General features: G+C 39.0%; 1 protein-coding gene across 3 annotated transcripts in view; it reads right to left on the bottom strand.

The window, feature by feature from the left end:
* Positions 1-4,610: 4,610 nt before the first annotated feature.
* Positions 4,611-15,852, bottom strand: part of LOC102370602 (forkhead box protein N3-like) — a 40,170-nt gene continuing 28,928 nt past the window's right edge. For 2 of the 3 annotated variants that reach the window (XM_025194831.1, XM_025194833.1), the window contains exon 3: positions 4,611-11,964. In XM_025194831.1, coding sequence (XP_025050616.1) covers positions 11,415-11,964 — 550 coding nt within the window. In that variant the 3' untranslated portion in view covers positions 4,611-11,414. The remainder of the gene's footprint in view (positions 11,965-15,852) is intronic. The other variant, XR_003092271.1, reaches the window with a different exon arrangement.

Here is a 15,852-nt window from a genome sequence, read left to right on the forward strand (position 1 = left end):
GTGGAGAAGCGGGGGGGGGGGGGGGTGCAAGAGCAGCCCTCCCTTCCCTTGCTTAGTGCTGAGCTGAGGAGGGGTATGGCCAGGCCCCAGCAGGATGTTCTGATTAGGGAGGTCTACCTGCACCATCCCAAGCTTTTCCCTGCTGGCTGCTCAAGGAGCAGGAGTGTTGCCAGACCCCAGTCTCCTGCTAGCACTCTGAGGCAAGGTGGGGGAAGGGAATGCAGTGCATGCATCTGTTGATGATATGGAACTCCCTCCCTGCTTCTTTATACTGTCTGAAGCAAACTAACAAGGGAGCAAATGAGCAGGGGGCTGATGAGTGTTTATCACCTGATCAGCAAAACAATAGCTTCTTTCCGTTACTTCAAACTCTTCTTAAACAACTTGCCAGCTGAGCAGTTGATGAGCTCCAGACAGCCTAAGGGGTCTCTGTTCTGGCTGGCCCAGTGAAATTGGAGACACACACGTCTGCATTAGATAGCATACCACATGCGTAGGGTCCATGGGGCTGGGGTCCCTGCTGTGGGAGATGGGAAGGAGGGGGGGATTTCCTGCTTGAGCGGTGAGGGGGGGATAGGGTAGGAGGAAGCCAGGCAGACCCTGCTATTCCTGCAAGTCTCTGCCAGAGCTCCAGCTGGGGAGCAGAGGAGAGGAGCCAGCCCTGCTGTGAAGCAGAGAGCCCAGAGAGCATGCCGGGATGCTTGAAGAGTCTGGTTTATCTTAAACCAGCAAGGGGTCTGAGACAGACATTGCATAAACCGGTTTGAGCCAAATCAGTTAAGTCTGATACTACATTCAACCAGGTTTATCTCAAACGGGTTTCAGCCATTTTCAAACTGGTTTATGGGCACTGAACATCTGTTCTGTTACAGGTTTAAACCAATTTCGATCGTTTAAACTGGTTTATGTGAAATGTCTGTCCCTAGTTTAGGAGTTGTGGCTGTATTAAAAAAAAAAAGAGAGCAGAATTGAACCCTGAGCACACACAACCTTCTGACTGAAAAAGGAATTCAAACTGACATCTTTAAAACCATAGAAGAAAGTCCTGCTCCCAGGTCCATTTTACTGTTCTGATGGACCCATCCAAGTCCCTATCCCAACCTCAAAGAACACATAGTCCCCGAGTTAAATGTCCAAACTCACTATCTTCTCTGGATTTGACTTTAATAGCAAGTTCAAAACAGCAGCCTAGGCTTTCTGAGGTGGACTGGCCCTACTGTTTCTCTTCAGGACTTCCTCTGCTTTAGATTCCTATGGCTAGATACAAAAAAAAAGGGGAATGGGATGCCTAAAATCCAGAACTGTGATCCTAAAGCTCCCTGATCATTTGCTGCTTAACCTTATAAGGGCTTTATGCTTTGAATTTAAATAGCTGCTAAGAGTGCTACCCCTGGATATGCCCAGGCCTATCCTATTCATGACAGCACTGAGCAGTTCAGCAGCCAGTTCATACCTAGGCTAAACCTAGGATAGAAAAACTAGGTATTTCCTCTGTCACATCTTCTGAGGGGTTCCATCTGGATAGCCCAAGGGAGCTGAGAAGACATCACTGCAGTGTAACGCTAGTTTACATATAGTAGCACAGGGACTACAAGGCAAGAAAACTGTAAACACATTTATATAAGGGCTGATAACTATAAAATATATGGAAAACAGTCCTGGGAGAAGACTCCACCCACTCCAAGAGTGTCCTAGGTGACAGTCGTGCTCCCGCTTATTCTCTCTCTCACTTCCATCTTGCCCAAAAGAATTTTGCGTTGTGCTCTGCAACAACATAGCTTCACAGGGAGGAATGGGTGCATACCCATCCAAAATAGCTTATACCCTAGTAGATACAAAACTCTCCAGGGAAGTGGGAGATGTGGGACTGAACCTACCCTGGGAAAGGACTGCTTTTAAGAATGTTAAGTTTCATACCATGTCAGACCAATGATCCATCTAGCCCAGTATCTGTCTCTGACAATGGCAATGGTGAATGCTAGAGGGCTACCATTGAACTGGATATCTCTAGAGTGATCTCTCTCCAGTTCTTTACTCTCTCTAGCATTCACCATTTATTGATTTAGAGATGCCAGAGAAAATTGTATTTGTGACTGGGCAAGCCAAGCCTTTTCCCCCCCCATTTCATTTCATACCTCATTTTTTGTGAGAGTTCAAGCAGAGCCTCAAGCATCACAGCATGCTCTTCTTCTGTACTGAAGGCAATAAGAAGTTAGGTATCCTAGCACCTAAGGGTATTGTCAGATGTTACCATTCCCATGTATTAAATGCTCTTAAGATGCGAAAAGAGGAGCTCAATGACCTCTGAGCATCTCAAAGTTATACCTCTTTGGGCAAGGATTATCTGCAGCTTGTGTTAAGCAGCACGTGTTACAGTAATATCAGTCTGCTCCATGGGGCCATTATTAACAGTTTGTGGTCCCCCAGTATCCTCAGATGCACCCCTGCAAGCCCTCCCCCCATCCAGAACTCTACTGCCTGGGACTGACAGACCCAGGGAGAGCCAGGGAACTGCAGAGGTTTGGGGGAGGTGAGGGGGAAGCCACTGGAGAGCCAGGCAATCACAGAGCAGACTCAGCAGCTCCTAGCCATGCCCCTGTTCCCCAGCCATCTAGTGGCAAGTCAGAGCTGTACCTGTTAGAGAGGGTATTAACCCGTAATGTAGAACTGCTCACAGCACATACCAACTTGAATATTGCCTAACATTCTTTTGAGTTAGCACATGAAAATTGTAACATGTAACAACACCCTAACTTGTAGGCACCCAAGTCCTTTCTTGGATCTAGCCCAAAGAGCCTTCAGGCTGCTTTGAATTCTTCTAAGAGGCAAACGTCTTCCCATTTACAGGTGAGACACCTAGGCACTCAAAGTAAATGACTTGCTCAAGGATGCCCAGAAAGGTCTGTAGTAGAGTTGGAATTAAAACATACACCTCCCATATAATGCTAGAACTGCATTGCTTCTGACCTCCTTTTCCTCCAATTGATAAAATCCTCAAGATCCTTGCCCCCCCTCCCAGTGCTGGCTAGCAGTGAATGAAACATTTGTGTGTCAATGCCAGGCATAATAGGCAATTCTTGTACGGTGACAAGTCCCGAAGAGTGGGGTTCTTTTCAGGAGCTGAAGTGTCTGTCGGTCTCCACTTTGCACGTATATCATCATTACCAGTCCATTGGCAGAAGAAGCTGCCTGAGAGTTGCTTAACTTACAGTAGAAGGGAGGGGGGATCCATTAGAGGAAAACAGTCCATAGGGTAGTTTAGTGTTTTTTTCTTCTCACTGGTCACCTTTCATTTCATCTTGTCTGTGGGGTTTTTTCCCTTTGTTGTTGCAGTAGTGCTGGAGGCTGATAACAGGTTACAACTTGAAGTGTTTTCAGGCAATACACTGAAGTATCAGTTGCCCAACCAGATACTGGCCATGCACATGCTCTTTGGGCATTTATGCACATGCTCTTTGTGTATATTCAGGAAGTTTGTTTCTCTCTCTCCTCTCTCCAATACCTGTCTATAGCTCTCTCATCCATCAGATGCCTATTGTAATGGTATCTAATACCAACTACTGAGAACACACATTATAAAGGTGTATTATGGAAAAGAATGTTTATATAAGTGGCTCCGAAACAGCTTAGTTAAGGGAGCCACAGTTAAGTCCTTATTGAATAGCAAGAAATTTTACCCCACCAGTGCCTCTGAAATGGCTTTGAAAGAAATTATGGGATGGCTGAAGAAGGCGTGTGTTCCTTTTTATTTTTTAATCTTTTAGAAGCATAATCTATAAATATTGAGGGCTCCATGTTGATGCATGGCACTTTCAAAATGGAGAGGGCTCTGGTTTATCCATAGAATTGTACAAATCAGAAAAAGAGGGCCTAAAAAGAAGGCTAACAGTTTTGTTCACCCTTTATTGTTCTTTTTCTAAATTGAAGCCAGAGGCCTAGAATTAAAATTAATTCCTAAAATGAATCAGATTGCTAAATCCACTTTCAGGCATCAAATACGTGGCCTGGTTTTCCAAAACTGTGAGCAAACAGCAGTCCCTATTCCCATGGAAGTCACTGGGAGCTATTGGAAGCTGAGTGTGTTTGAAAAACCTGGCTGTGCCTATTAGATGTCTAGCAATTTAGTGTGGGCATGCATTTCTGCAAATCCAATTTTGAGCAGTTTATCTGCATTTGCTTAGATGAACAGACCTAGAAAGAACAAGGCAATGGAGTTGCTTGGGATTTGCACTAGTAAAAATTTGAATTTGGCCTACCAGTCTGGAAGCAACATTGCACAGAAAAATCTGAGAGGATGGTATAAAACAATTGAGAGTCAAAAGAAAAAAAAATGCAGACATGTAAACTCCAGTAAGGTCAGTTAAGTTACAGAAACATAAAATGGAAAAGAGGAAAACAATTATGGGTGTTTTCATCCAGATGACACATTCCATACTGTATTTATTCATCTGGACATGATCAGGATGCTAGCAGCTAGTGGATTTCATGAATATCACCTAATACAAAGAATGTGCAAGTGGGATCATCACCACACTGAATAAAAACAATGAGAAATCATAAAGCAGTGACCTTTAAAGCCACTGTACACAAAACTACAATTATTCGATTGATGCAACTCAGTAATTTTTATTGCAACTGGAAGACAATACATCACAGAAACTTTATGGTAGGTTTTGGGAAAGTGTTATTTACAATAATAATGATGAAATAGTTTGTCTTTGGCAATATGATTACACATCAAGAAAATGTAAAATGCAAGTATGCCTCTAAATCAATATTTTCATATTTCCTAAAGATCGGCTGATTGCACTTGCCTTCGGACTGCTCATTTAGGTAAACACAAAAACAACTTAACATCACTGTTCATTCCCCCATCACAGTTCTTATTTTAATATTGATGAAATTGGCAGTTTGATGTCAATACAGTAAAAAAAAATTGGCTTATTACTGTACTGAATTCACTTATTGGCCAGTTAAGGTCATGTGACCCTTAAGCATTGATATTAAACCTCTTGGTCTTTTGATTGCTTTATCACTTTTTTCTGTAAAACAAAATATTTCAGAAATTACAGAGTATAAAAAATGTACAAGTTTATAATGCTTTTCATACACACACAAATCATTTCCCCCTCCCCCCTTAACATTTTACACCATGGCAGTTTAAGTAGTGAGTGTGAATGATGCAGTCATAGAATTGGCTATCAAATACAGGTATTACTTTCAATTGTCCCACACACATACTGAAGAAATGTACAATGTTCAATTAACTTAAAAATGCACTAAATTTCAGTCTTATTTGAGCTACAAAAATAGATAATGGGATTTCAGGCCACAGTAATGAAAGAATGAAGTCCAATTTCTAGCTATTATCAACCATATTAGAATCTGAACATCCAATATGGAAGATAAGACTGGTGAAATTTAACCAGTGAACGGTGCTATGCAGCATTTAAACCCTTAAATGACAGCCCTTCAGCACTGATGGTCTGATCTAAAATCCAGTGAAGTCAACCCCCCAAAAATCCAACCAGAGACAAAAATAAAACCCTCCCACTGATTTCAAATGGACTGTAGATCAGGTCCTGAGTAAATTTCACCTTACTTGCAAAAGGAATAGAAATCCCAATCTATACTCATTGCAAATGCAATGAGTATAAATACAGTAGAATAAACCCAAATATGTATTTTCAGGTAGAATATTCTTGGTTTCAACACTAACAAAAAAGAGGAAAGGCTACTTGCTAGCACAACTCTGAAGTGACCTTTGTTAACTCATTTCTGATTTTAAATGTACACCAGCAAAATACAGCACCATAGACACATCAGGTCAAGACTTTTTTTTTGGTCAGTGAAGCTAGTACTTGTTTGCTGAACTGTGGAAGAATTCTAAGGTCATGTACATTATCAATGATAAAGCAACCCAGCTGACAAGTCTGTGCTTAATTCAAGAATAACCAGTACTAAAAATAAAAATGTAAAAATAAACAGACCCTAATAAACCACTGTCAATTAATACTTCCTAAATGAAAGGGGATTAACAGATGAATTCACAAAAGTATATGCAGATTTATATTGAACACCAAATGTTGTGTGTAAATCCTTATAAACGTCAGCCCGAAATACAACACACAATGTTTATAGTTTGATTTACACATTCCATTTCAAAGGAAAGAGACACCATTACAACGTTGTAACTAACTGCAATAGAAACCAAACTGAAGTTCAAAGTTTGGCAGATAACTAAGAAGAGGGTTATCACTTAGATTATATAGCAAAGTGTTGATGTATATTACACAGAGTAGTATAAATAATAAAAAAGTATTATTTAAATTAGATCACAGTGCTGCATTATGTGCATAACAGTGTTTGATATATTACTGGAGGGCTGTGAAGAACAATACTAAAGACATAATTGGTCAGACTGTCAACACTGATACTGTTACAATCAAGAGTATGTATGATTCAAATGCTTTTTTGGTGGCAAAGTCAATAGGATATTAAAAAAATTTTCTTATTTCTATTTTTTAAAAGGGCTATTCAGGCAGCAGTGCCCCACCTGACAGAACTTGGGTTTACGTTCTTCTCAATGAAGGGAAGTAAATTGTATTTGTATCTCAAACTGAACCTAGCTGACAATGTTAAATGCATTTCTAAGAGCCATAGGGTCAGATGTTTTAGGTATTAAGGTGCCTAAAGGTGCAGGTGGCCACCTGCTAGGCCTGAGTGCTCAAGTAGCTGATCACACTCACCACCAATAGAGTTCAATCTTCAGGCTCAAAGTTGCAGTAGGCACCAATCTACACCTTTAGGCACTCGAGTACCTGACCTTTAGTGGCTTAGGAGTCAAAGTCTCATTAAAAATCAATAGATTTCTATTGAGAATGGGACTTAGACATTTTGGGAATTTTTTGCCCATATACTGGCTGATTTAGGAGCAAATTCTCTGCTAATGGAAACTGACATAACTCCATTATGCTTCCTTTCATTCCACCTTATCCCAACAAGGGATCTGGCCTACAGGTTCCTCCATGGCCAGGAATTCAGTGGGATGCATCTATTTGGGGATTCTCTCCTCCCATTAGTGTAAAACAGGAAGAACTTTTTGGACATAAAATTGAGTTAAACACATGCATGCCCATGGAGTTCCTCCAGGTTTTGACACACGTGAAATCAGAATTAAATTCTGTTTTCAGGAAGATAGATTTGATGAAATAGCAAAGCTGGTCAAGACTGGGGCTTAGCTTTCTAAAAGGCGTACTCCATCCAAGTGATTTTACAAAAGAACATCAAATTGTTGGCAGAACACAAGCAATAAATAGTGAATTCCATCATACCTGCAGACTTAAATAAAATCTATTTGCTGCATTAGCTCTGGCTTACAAATATTCCTCCCTGCAAAATAACTCCTTCAAAGGGTAAAGATTTGTTGGTCAATTACAAACAACCCTTAAACATTCACTCACATCTGAAGCTTGCCTATGAACATTTGTTGCTTTATTAGCTTTTTCATGACAGTTTTGGGAAATACAAATTTTGCAAGTTTTTTAAAGTGATGAGAGAGGGAAAAACAGAACTTTAGAGACTTTAGAATGTCTCTCTCACACAAAGATTTTCAGACAAAAGAATCTAAGATGATCTAATTACTACTTAGTTTTGGCTGGATTAAAAAAAATGAGAACTGGATTGAAAAGCTGGAACTTTTCTAAATTCTTAAAGGAATCTGAGAGTGCTTTGTATTGATTCTATCATTTTGGTTATGTAATGGACTAAATAGACCTTAACCAGTCCTCCTAATTCAATGGATAAAACACTTGGCTAATTAAAATGAATAGTCCACTGATGCAGCAGGACCAGTTCTAAAGATGCTGTTATGATCAAGCACAAAGCAAACATCTTAAACACTGACTTGTGAGTCTTTTGTAAAAAACTCAAATTGTAATCCTGTAGCAGATGACAATTACTACAGTAGGCAGCATTCAGGACCAATTACTTTTAAACTGAAAAATCTTTCTATAGGAGACACTGATACCTAGCCCAACTGCTGGTTCCTCTTTAAGGTTTTGAAAGCACTTTCTATAACATTGCACAACTCCATCTCCTTAGCAGACCAATCCTGGAGTGAGAAATTGCACATTTAAAAACATACCTGCCAACGTTAGATTTACCAGCAAGTCCATGAGGGAGCTTTTGAAGTCTTAGGTAAATAATATATATTTTAACAAGACAACCTGTCTAATTAGGCATTTATGTAAAAGACTTTTCTTGGGTGGTTAACAATAGTATTCATTATATATTCAGCCAAGAACACTGGGGTAAATCTGGAGTAATTATTATAGTCAGTGGAGTTACTCTGGAATTACTGTTGTTACTGAAGGCAGGTTTAGCCCGCTGGCATGCAGCCATGTCATTGTCTCTCGAGAAGAGGGAGAAGTGAGTCATTGCTTGGAACTTACATGAAGCCACTAAGTTCTACTCTCAATGTTAAATGTAACTTTTTGTATTTTTTTTTATATCAAAGAGTCTGGTAGGATGGAATAACACAACTGCAAGCATGTGCTAGACCAAGTTTCTGGGGGAGTTGTTGTTATGGTTATTTTCAAGTTGGAATTACTCTCCCCAGGACCCCATGAAACACCAAGGGCCAGACTTTTTGGTGGTGTTTGTGTTACCTCCTTTCTGAAGACTGTGGCTGTAGAGCCAGTGGGTCTGGAAGGAGATGGAGGCCCCTGGAACCTTCATGTAGTAGCTCTATTGAGAGGAAGAGATGTGGCTGATGCACCTGTTCTCTGCTGCAATGATCCTTGGCAGTGGCATTTTTTTTGTGACTCTCAGGGCTATTAAACCAAGGCAAGTTAGAACCATCCTATCTGCTGCTCTACATTACACCTCGATTCAACCTTGGACACAGTGGTCCTCAGATCAGGTGAGCACCCGTGTTCTCTGTAGTCTTTGCATCTCTCCTTCCTAACCTGTGTTGCTTGCAGGTCTGCCAGACTCCAGAATCTGGCCTATGGACTACCATTCAATTTGCATATAGTTGGGCTTGGGCCCTAGTACATGCTTAGGCAAATCAGAGGCCCCCTTGTGTTGTGGTGTTTTCTACATAGTAAAATACTCGCTTTGCAGAGCAATACTGGAAGGCTTATTGTAACTTATTTTACAACCCTTCCACCTCTTAAACTGAATGTAAAAAACAAATGTCTTGGAGTACAGTTATTATTTCACTCCATTGACTGGGCAATCACATCGCTCTTTCATCACTTGCTGTTCATGGGTTATGCTCATCCCTGTATAACTACGGATTGAAGCAGTTGCACCAGAGAGAAATACAGCCCCATTTCCTTTCAAAGAGAAAAGCTTGTTTTATTTTGTTGAAGGACTGGGGTTCTCAGCTCCTTTTGCCTTCAGAATATTCTTCGTGTAGATGGCTTTCATGCCAAATTTACTAACTGGAGTGGAATAGATTACATCATTTCACATGCTCCCCCCTCTCAAAGGGAATGCTAATTTAACGATCAACATTTTCAGGCAAGGGGCACTACTACTACCTGAATCGCTTCTTCTAACACTGCGCTGCGTCTCTGATCACCATCAATACAGCTATCTACTAACTTCATTTTCTTATGGCAAATTAGCAAAGCTATTCACTGACCTACCTATTCCTGACCCAAATCAGAATTTTCCTCAATTAAGCCTCCCATTATTCTCTTAATTCCGTCATACACACTCACTACTAAATGTGCCCTCAGATTATTGCGTCATGTTACACATGTACAGACAGAGAAAGGACATACTTTGTTTTTTAAAACAGAGAAGTAGGGAGAGGGGGCTGAATGTGCAGACAAGGCAGTAAAATTCAACCATCCAAGCCCTACCAGAGCGTGAAGATTTTTTTTATTTTTTAATATTGCAGAGTAAGTTCCCCAACAGTCAGTGTTTGTCCCTGAAGAAGGTTAAACCTTAAACACCTGCTTCAAAAAACAAAAACAAAAACCCAAAAAATCAAAACAAAAAACAAACCAAAACAAAAAACTCTAAGCCTAAGGGCTTAAAAATTAGAGGCATAGCCTTTTTCTCTATTTTCTATATTTATATGAAAATAAGTCATGCTTCATGCTAAATACATTATTTACCTTACAAGAACTTTGTCGTCTTTGAATTTAAAAAAGTTTGTTTTATTTGCGTTTCCCCCCCTTCCCCCTCCCCCAGAAAAGGAATCCATGCAATGTGGATCAGAATTTTCTGCTGGCTACATTGGTTGAATCTGGAAATCTGTTGTCATTTTTGCACAGATGAATCCTGACTGACATTAACTGCATGCTCAGTTTTGAGGGCAGTATAGGAGCTCTTACTGAACTTTTAAAATTATAGTATCCATCAATATGCTTTAATTCTGTTTTTGAAATACAGCATAATACTAATGGCAGGTTTTGTAGCATGTTTTCCAGTTAGATCAAATATTTTTGATCCACAGGAAAAGATTCTGATTTATTTCCTTCCTTAATAGTTACTGTAGTTTCTTAGACTTGACTGCTTTTTACTCAGGCAGTTTAGCACACATAGCTTGTTTTCCATATTATTTTTTGCACATAGTGCCAATCTTCAGGCTTATGGCTTTTTAAACATTCTTCTAATTTAATATAGAAGACAGAATTCAATGATCAACTATATCACTAACAATTTCTCCTCCCCCCATTTCTTCTCATTATATCACTGAAACCCATTGCATACACAGTTCGAATTTTCCACAACTTAAAGTTATCAGTCATCACATTATGAGCCACATATAGTATATGAAGCACTAACAGTGCATTACTCTATGTGCAGTTGCTACCCGTGGTTGTCCAAAGACTTCTATGGCACAACTGTATCCAAGTGCCACTAGCTGTTCCTTGGGTTTGGTGTTGAGGAGTGCATGCCTCCTTCTTTCCCCCAAATCTCTTTATTCACATTCATTTAATAAACCTAATCAAAAGGCTGCATTATTTTAACTTAAGGGCCAGGCCTGAATGATACTAAATTATGCACATCTCTTCTAGGGATTTCCAAGTGCCCAATTGTACTCCCATCACATTAATGCCGATGTCACTGTGTATTCAACCATGCATTTTTGACAAGCCGGAGAAAGCAATGGCGATTTTGGCTTTTTACTTTTGTCTTCAGGTAATGAAAAGCTTTTGTAAATTAGCTGAGTGTCAGTATGAGTTCTATGGCTTTAATCTCCTTTAAAAAATAAAAATCTTAAGGGTCAAAAGAAAAAAAAAGAAAAAAAGAAATAGGAACTAAAAAAAGTTATAAAGAAAAAACAGAAACAAAACAAACTAAAAAAATTGCTGATATTGCCACAAATCATTAGAATTCACCTGACGTGCTGAAACAAAATTTTTTAAGTTCAAACAAATCATAGATTTGTTCTAATTTTTTGTGGTTTCCTTTTGCTCTTTCTGCCCCTTTGCCGTCCGATTGGTGATGTTGTTCAAACAGGACCGAATTCCCGCTAAATGCAGGAGTGATCCAGCTGCTTCTTTCATCTCCTCATCGTCACTCTCAGGAGGCTTTTCTGTACGTCTCTTTTTAAGAGGCAGTGTGTCACTTGGTACTTTTTTCACCTTCAGTAAATGTTGCCTTTTCTTGTGCTGGGACGCATACCCACTGTCAGCTAAAGAATCCTTGGTCTCCTTTCGGCTTTGCTTTTTGTCCTCTTCTTCTGTTTCACTATGGCTCTCATGGCTCTGGAAGCTAACTTCACTTCCTTCACTGCTGTCCTGGCTGCCTTTAGTAGCAAATTCATAATGATCATCAGCAGAGGAAGAGGAAACTGAGTCACTAGCAGGCGATGTGCTCCTGTGGTTGGAAGATTTGGCACTGCTGTAGTTGTGATCCTCCTTTGGATCACCACTAACAACTGGAGAGCCACACGACTGTTCACTTTCTGTCCGCATCCGACAATTTGCTATCCCATTCCTGTAAATAAAAAAAAAAAAAAAAAAAAAAAAAAAAATCAATGGAAACATCCTTAGAAATCACATGGACATACTGCTGTTTTTGTGTGAAATGCAACCTAATGGAAGAGAATCTAAAAACATGGCTGCCCACCAAATAATCACAACCGACCTGTATCAAAGACCACCGAGGTCAACTACAGGAAACTTTTCTAGTAAATTAAATGATTTTTGGATTGGGTCCCATAAAGAAACAAACCAAAAACCATATACAATAGCATAATACACAGAAATCAATGTATGCTCATAAGAACCAGTATCTGGGCAGTTCATATTTATCCATCATCGATAAAAATTAGTATTTCAAAAACATTTGCTATTTTTCAGATGGACATGAAAGTTTAGTGACCTGGGCATGCACACATTTTCTCTAATCTCCTCATGTGTCAGGACTACCTAACATTCTGGAATTAAAAACACTTGCTAACAATTTGGGGGTGTTCTGGTCTAATTTGAAGCAATGAGATTCCATGAGTAGCAAAATTCCCTAAATGTTCATAAAACTAGGCAGTCATGACGTCTCATGAGGCACAGTGAGAAGATGTGCATCGGGAGTCATTTCTGTCACTTTTCTGGTCAGAACCTACATTGAAGAAAGACCAATTTACTCTATCAAAAGAGGAGACATACTTGCAACTGGGCCACAAGGTCCAGAAACACAAACTTCCAATAGGATACTTTGAGAATAATAAATAGTGAAAAAAAGTTCTTTTTGTTAAAAGCCAAAAAGGATCAATGTCTTCCTTCCCATTCCAGTGCAAGTCACTGGGAATATTACCACCGACTTACAGGAACTGTCCTGACTTTAGCAAATATGTTAAAATGGAGCCCAATCTAGTGCAGTACTAAACGCTTTCAACTCTTCGTGAACATAATTGGACTGTAGTAATCAGCACTCAAGTGATCAGATCCCTGACTACTAAGAGAGAAATGCATGGTCAGTGTAATTTGAAAAACTACTGTTAAATAAGTAAGGCCACCATGACATTATTCATTTGGAAGCTAGAATACTTCCAGTTTTTCAAGCCAGTGTTGCAATAGGAGTGAAGGTTAAAGGTTACTTTCAAAGAAACTCAAGAAGAATTGCAAGTGGCAAAGATCAAAAAAAGCATTTTCTTTCCCTTTATTTTAAGTAATCAGAAAGTTGCTCAGCTTTCCAGTGGATAGACCTCATTTCTGGAAGTGATTTCTTTACAGGAAAAAAGTACATCTTTATTCATTTCTGAAAGGTATGGGACAGTGTTTCATAATATGGAAGAGAAATTAGTTGTGTAGAATGCCATATATGCTATATATCAAAACACTAATGCTCTTGAAGACTGCTGAAGTAGGAAATAAGCTTTCAAGAATCAATGATAAAAACAAGGCTGGAAGAGAGCAAATCAGTCATTCTAGGTTTTCTATTCAGTATATTTCTGAGGAAATGTGTAAATAAGTGAGCTGGCTATTAGCACAGAAAGTCTCTCACTAGCCCCTTCTGCTCAGTAAAATTTAATTTTTCCCCTAGATTTTAGAGGAGGTTTATGATCCATAAATTATATACAGGACCCAGAAGGAAGAGACAAAGCGCCTTCAATTATTAATAACTAAATGCAATGTCATTCATGATTGTGCATCAAGCCAGCTGCATTTACTTTGCAAAGGCTTGCCACTGCAGGGGTTGTCATTAAAGGATGCCAAATACTTAAAAGAAGAAATCATCCATACTAAACTAGTTGGAAGGTGAATTTATAACCTACTTCTTCAAAATCATTCATTAAAAGGAAGCTTGTGATGCATTTTAAATGACATATTCTTCATTTTTAACTTAAATTTACATTTAAAGATGCTCAAATTATCATAAATTAGCATAAAATTAAAGTTACTTGATTTTACTAGGCACCTAATAATCTGAGCACTGTGGCTCAATAAAGATCACAAGCTACTAATCTTCAATATAAACCCAACAATAAATTCTTGCTCCAAAGAAACAAACATTGAACACAATAGGTGGGAACCCCAGCAGCATACTTACTGACTCGACTGCTAGTAAACAAGGTTTTTAACAGACTGGATTAGAACAAAGGTACCTATTTTCATATTATTACAATTGGTCATATTTGGTAGTTTGTCCTGAAAGACTATTTAAAAAGCAACAGTTACATAGTAGAGAGCAGCCACATGTCACTAAAAACTGCTGCTTGGCGACCCCAACCCCCTTGAGACTCTGGTAGTTTGCTTTTACACAAATGGACTATAATTTGGAGCAAAAACCTCGACCCAAGGGACTTGGTCAAAACTCTCCTCCTTTTGAAAAGCATAAAAAAGAGTGAAGAAAATGCCTAGGATTACAGACAGAGGCAGTGTCCTGCGGGAGAGTAAGCTACTGTGAGGAGATAGCTCCCTCTGGGAACATAGATTCACTACACAAGGAAAACAAAGAGAAGGAGGTCCACAGAACAGCACAGGAACAAAAACAGTGTTATAGAAACAAGAAGAAAGGGAAGTGTACCAATGAGATTAGAAGGGAAAACATTGGCTGTGAAAGACTTCCCTATAATTGATGTTGTTAGGCTAATATGAGTGGAACAAAGATAGCATCTAATCCATTTCTACTGTATACACACTTCTGAAAGATTTTAACTTTTATATTGCTCTTATTTATTCAGACTTTTACTAACAAAAGAACACTGTGATCTTCTGGGTCAAATAGCTGTCAATGGCTGTATTTCCACTGGGTTTTAGTTAATATGCATAATGCGCAAATTTACCCAGCGTGTATACTTCTGCTCAAGACTTAAGTGACACCATTTCAGTTAGTCATTTAGCATTTATCAATACCAAAACAAAAGTGTGCGCCTTGTACTCTTTTTTTCAAACTGAAAAAAGACACACAGGTGAAGCATGTACATGGAGGCTGCATAGCCAAAGAACTATAGTCATAATCTCCCTTTCACCACTGAAACATTAAAAAAATAAACATTATAAAATATATTTTTTAAATCCTTTCATTTTGGATATTTTGGTTTCTTTCTAAAGAAATAGATAGATGAATGTTTAAGAACATTAAATTCAACATAACTGTAGTGAAAAAACTGCCTAAAATAATGCGATAAAATGTGACTGTATATGCTGTTCTACATAGCCCAAAAGTTCATCTTTCCAGGGACCGGTACCTTTTCAAGTTGTTTGAACAGTGTCCCTAACTTGCTATGAAGATTATGTATAAGTGCTTTGTTTCTTTTCATTATCTGATAATGGAAGGTCCTGCTGGACCTCAACTCCACTAGATTTTACAATATCATTAATTTATAAATTCACAATTGCAGCATAAACATTTTAAAACACTTTAAGTATGCATCCCATGATTATATTACTGTGTGGTATTGTCAGAAATAGGACTGGCCATTTTATGGCCTGCTTCTATTGTCATGGAGGGGGGAAAAAAAACAACCAAATAAAAAAAATCTACTGTTGATTTCAATGGAAATAGGATCATAGGAAAGCAGGGCTGAAAAGGACCTCACAAGGTCATTTAGTCCAGCACCCTGTTCAAGGCAGGATCAACCTGACTAAACCATCCCATCCAAGTGTCTATCTAACCTGCTCCTGAAAACGCCCAAGGACGGAGGAGGTTTCACAATTACGCTAGGTAGCCTATTCCAATGCTTGACCACTCTCATTCTCAGAAAATCTTTAAAATTCCCAACCTACATTTCCTATACTGAAGCTTGAGGCCACTGCTCCTAGTCCTGTTCCCTACAGCCACAGACAAAACAAACAACTCATCTCCATCTTCTTTATAATCACCATTCAGTTAGGCCACTTTTCAACAGAGGTATTTGAAAACTTATCAAATCTCCATCTCAGT

The sequence above is a fragment of the Alligator sinensis genome, unplaced genomic scaffold (genome assembly GCF_000455745.1).
Source record: "Alligator sinensis unplaced genomic scaffold, ASM45574v1 scaffold943_1, whole genome shotgun sequence".
Lineage (NCBI taxonomy): Eukaryota > Metazoa > Chordata > Crocodylia > Alligatoridae > Alligator > Alligator sinensis.